General features: G+C 39.8%; 1 protein-coding gene across 1 annotated transcript in view; it reads right to left on the bottom strand.

Annotated features, from left to right (window-relative positions):
* Positions 1 to 1583, bottom strand: part of gk5 (glycerol kinase 5 (putative)) — a 5656-nt gene extending 4073 nt beyond the window's left edge. The window contains exons 1-3 of the mRNA XM_015383056.1: positions 1441 to 1583; positions 1257 to 1361; positions 1081 to 1175 (exon numbers count right to left, since the gene is read on the bottom strand). Coding sequence (XP_015238542.1) covers positions 1081 to 1175; positions 1257 to 1361; positions 1441 to 1567 — 327 coding nt within the window. The 5' untranslated portion in view covers positions 1568 to 1583. The remainder of the gene's footprint in view (positions 1 to 1080; positions 1176 to 1256; positions 1362 to 1440) is intronic.
* Between the last annotated feature and the right edge of the window lie 3240 nt (positions 1584 to 4823).

Genomic DNA, 4823 nt, shown 5'->3' with positions numbered 1-4823 from the left:
AACTAAAGTAACGAGCCAATTTTTAAAAATGTAAGGAGTAGAAAGTACAGATATTTGTGTAAAAATATAAGGAGTAGAAGTAAAAAGTCGCCATAAAAATAAACAGTGAAGTAAAATAAAAATATCAGAAAAATCTACTTGAGTACAGTAACAAAGTATTTGTACTTCGTTACTTCCCATCTCTGCTGATTTATACTCAGAAACCAGGTCGTCTGCGTGTGTCGCAGTTCATATCGCCATACGCTTCAAAAAACACAGAAAACTAAGTAATTAAATAGTTTTTTTTGTACATAACTAAAGGGATAAACGGGTATTGACCGGGTACGCTGCTCTGACAGAACTACCTCAATGACATTTGTAAATATAAATCAGAAAAAAAATATCTGGAAAAATACAAATATATATATTTGAGAAAACAAATAATGATTCAATTTGAAAGAAAAAGCAAAAATGCGATCTGGAAAAAGGAAAATCGAACCTGAAAAAAAATTCTGGCCAAATTATTCCAAAAATATATTGTTCTTGACGAGGAAGTTTTATAAAGTTCCATCGTTTTCATCAAGTGTTTTTTGCTTTGCATTATATTGGTACATATTTAGCTCCATACCTCTGCAGCTCACACACCAGTCGCCCTCTGAGCCCAAACCTGCGTCGGTTCTCTTCAGCTCTGCAGAGGAAAGGACTCCTCTACCAACAATCCCTAAAACTCACTCCACTCGTCTCCTTCAGGGACGACTAACAGCACAAACATTCACACCTGCCTTTAACCGCTTATCGCCATTCCTAATTCACTCATCTGATCATTTGCATCTGCCTCCTGTGTCGCCTTGATTAGAATCGTATTAAAACGGATCTACTTGGTGTAATAAAGGTTAAAAAAAACAGATAAATAAAAGAACTAAAACATCAACATCCAGAAAAATAGACTTACAACCGCTAGATCCCAGAGGAGGGCAGTGAAAAAAAAGAAAAGGAAAGCAGATGAGATTAAATAGGAACTATTTCCACAGTCCGTCTGCTTCCACAGGAGAGAGGAACTTATGGATTATTGATTAGAGGGGAATAAATGAGCAAATGTACCTGCAGGCCGCTGAACGACGGAACGAAGCAGACTCCGTCTGAGTGGTCCACGCTGTACGCCATGTCGCTGGTCTGGCTGACGTCTGAGAAGAGCTCTGCAGCAGTCACAGTTTCAGGTGAGGAGAGGAACGTTTTTACCCTCAGAGAACCGGTTCAGTTCTGTTCGGGCGTCTCACCGAGCTCCTGGGCCCATTTGATGGCTGTTCCCGTGTCTGCCGCGTTCCCCTCCGCCAGGTACACCACGTCCGAGTCGATCTTCCAACCCACCAGCGGGTACAGACCTGCAGCCGGAGGAGCCGGAGGCCGGATGAGTCGGATTCTTCAGTCTGGATTTAACAAAAACGCGGCGGCTGCTCCTACCTGCTACAGACGTGTGCGGTTTGCTCCCAGTGTTGATGTCCATGAAGGTGCCGGTTCCCATGGTGATCTTAACGTCGCCCACATCGAAGCAGCACTCTCCAAACATGGCCGCCTGCTGGTCAGCCATCTACCAGAGAAGGACAGAGGGTTCTTTACTGCTGGGANCATGAACTCTCTTGTCTTGTTAGCTTGAGATCAATGAACTATGAAAAACACTTTCAGTCATACCGAAAGGCATTGAGACTAGATAGTTTGACATTTAGGTGTTCCATGACCAGCAACCAGCTCCTCCTAAGCTCCGGCTGATGAGCTTCATTAGGCACAGCTAGAGAAAGTGGTGCTCAGCTCCTTTCTCAGAGAAAAGGTGCAGCACGGAGTACGCCCCAAAGACAAAGCAAGGAAGGCTTCTCAAGATACGCCACAAGACAGACCTCTACAGAACATACAGTATACAATGATTGATTGAAAGAAATCTATTGAGAGGAATACAGTGCCCCTTCTGGTTACTCCTGGTAGAAGGCTGTATAAGAATTGATAAGTGTAGAAAAACTGTTGGACATGGTGCAGTTCATATTTTAATTTATGTTCCCTTTTTTCTAACTACTTACGAACCTGTATGATCAAACATATAGGACAACTATTTGGATAGAGCAGGATCAACTGACCCTTCTCCATTCATAATTGAAACATTTCTTTTATACTAAATTTGATTCATCAGCTTTTTAACAATATATTTATGTTGAGTTGTTTCTCTACTTTTTAGCCTTACCTTTTTCTCTGGTATTACAGTTAATAACCAACCACATTAAAAAATACGCCTTAATCTGCCAACGTTGGTTTAGATTGTACTTGTCATTAAACACTTTGTTATTAAAAGACATTTTTGTATTTGCAACATAGTATGTAAAAGTAAACTGTCGCTAAAAGGTCATATTAGAACTAGAAACTTTGAGCAAAACTTCTTGTTGTCTTTATCCTAATATTTATTCTATGCTGCAGCTTTTGTTGACTGAGAGAAATGCATCGCTTCATGTGTTTAGATGCTCAAGGTGAATTTTTGTGTGTGTGTTACGATTTAGAATTGAAACAAGATGCTGGTTTTACCTTTACTGGTTAAGGTTATTTGGGGTTCCTTTTGTTGCAGTATGCAGCACATTCAGCCTACATATGGCAAGAGCCAGGCCTATCAAGCCTGGAATAATGGATAAGCCTAAGCTCTGTCTTCAATCACAGAGCAGAATATTAAAAATGTTAATATCCAGTTACCAAGTTGTGCTAAGATTTTATCAACTGAGATCTGAAATTTTGCTGTGAAAGCCACTTACCTAAATCATATGGCTACAGCTTATCTGTATGAGTGCTGTTGATGCCACAAAATGGTAGAAATAGGAAAATGATGGCCAATATGGGTTTTGAATCATTTTAAACATAAACATTTAATCTTTTGTCACTTTGTGAGCAAGTATCTGTCATGATCTAGCTTGTTTGCTCCTCCTTAATTAGTAATCCCTTTCACCTGTCGTTTTCCCTCCCTGCCTCAATTATAATTTATTCCTCTCACCTGTTTCCTCTTGGTTATATTCAGTTCAGCCTGAGCATTCAGTGCCAGTAAATGATTTGTTTTCTGTCAGTCTGTCTGTTCAGTTTTATTTCATGGTTCATGTCCTGGATCCTGGCGGCCAGTGGAAAGAGGGTTTTTGTTTGTCTCGTCTCCTGATTGTCCACTGTTTCTCCCCCGCGGAGTCCTCTGGGTTTTTTGGCTCTATATGTCGGGAGGTTCAGTTTTTATCTCAGTAAGCCTGGCTCCAGGGAGGAGACCAGTTTAAAGTCCTGCATCAAGTTCTGGTTCCATGTCCTGTCTCGGCTACCCTCTTCTCTGACCAGGTAGTCATGCTTTCGGACCCTGTCAGACTCTGAACCCTCCTGGGAGCCTGTGAATGCCTGGAAGTCTGGATCCTGCCACCTGTTTGTGCTCCTGCCTGATCTGGATCCTGTTCCTGTCTGTTCTGGATTCCTGACCAGGATGGGCTCCCAGCATGTCCTCTGGGATTGCAGCACTTGGGGACATTCTAGGACTGGACTGTTAAACCAGGTAAGTGGCCAACTCAGATAATCATCTTCTGTCAGATGATCATGGTCACTTACCTGTGTTTCTCCTGCAGAGTTCTGTGATTGGGCGGTGCCCCGCCCCCCTCCTGCAGTGTCCGCGGGCAACAGCTCCACTTTAGTTTTTGTTTTATTTAATACATTTTTGAACTTTCCTACTGACTGTCTCTCCTTGAATACTGGGTCCATCTGTCTTCGGTTCATGACAGTATCTGGTTCTTTGGACCATAGCTTACTTTATTCTGAACTCCTCTTTTTCTTGATAGTAATACGTGTCCCTCATATCCTTTTAGTCTTATTTCTGTGTTTTTAAGAATAATATATGTAGTAAAATATAGCACATCTGTTTGTTCATGAAATAATATTTTTGGGTAGGAAAAAATACACGTTTCTACCAATTCTTCTTATGTGAATATGCTGACAAAGGCGTGAAGTCTTTCATCACTCTTGTAGTGGCTTTTTTAGTAATTAGAAGAAGCAGATGTCAGTATGTGGAATGCCTTCCATTTTGACGGTGCAGTAATCTCTTTGAAACCCCTGACAGCCATGCAATTTTTCCTACAGTCATATTAGCTTCTTAACACAGCTGCAGTTTGTTTCATCAAAGATATTTCTAGCATAAATCAAACTTTCATTTCATTTCAATCTTTGTAACACTATCACAGGATAGAAAACAAAAGATGGAAAATTGTGTGAAATTAAGGAATATGTAATTTACTTATGTTGTACTGTAACTTCTCATTGGCTGTTATTAGAAATGTTTAAAATATGTGATTAGTAAAGGTACTTTCTTTCTTTTCAATATTCACATATCCTCTAAATTGTTACTCAGATAATACTTTCGGGTTTACAAGGTTCTAGAAATGAACTTAACATGATAGAAAAGTTCTTGACTTGTATATACTATAGAGCACTACTGTCTCTTCTAGCCACCCCCTGGAGATCAAGTTTTTGTTTGTTTTTTTTATCTCAAGAGACCTTTTGGTTTAGTGTTTTGACTTACTTTCCAAACTTTTTCATCATATGAATAAAAAGGATAAATATATCTGAAAATATGGGCAAATAAACATGGGAGCCTGGGTTGGAATCTTGGTTGTTCAGTGGAATCCGCTTATAGTGGTCAGAGATATAGTAATCAACCGATTATATAGATCAAAAGGCTTGCGACAGAATTATTTCTACACAAAAGCTGTTATAAATGCTTATAGTGTTCATTTTTGGCCATTTTATCGATGTAAACGTGCAATTATTCTAAAATCATTTGTAGCCTAGTTATT

This window comes from Cyprinodon variegatus, unplaced genomic scaffold (genome assembly GCF_000732505.1).
Source record: "Cyprinodon variegatus isolate N-32 unplaced genomic scaffold, C_variegatus-1.0 Scaffold274, whole genome shotgun sequence".
Taxonomy (NCBI): Eukaryota; Metazoa; Chordata; class Actinopteri; order Cyprinodontiformes; family Cyprinodontidae; genus Cyprinodon; species Cyprinodon variegatus.
Note: the sequence above shows the minus strand (reverse complement) of the source record. Positions and strands in the feature narration are given on the sequence as shown.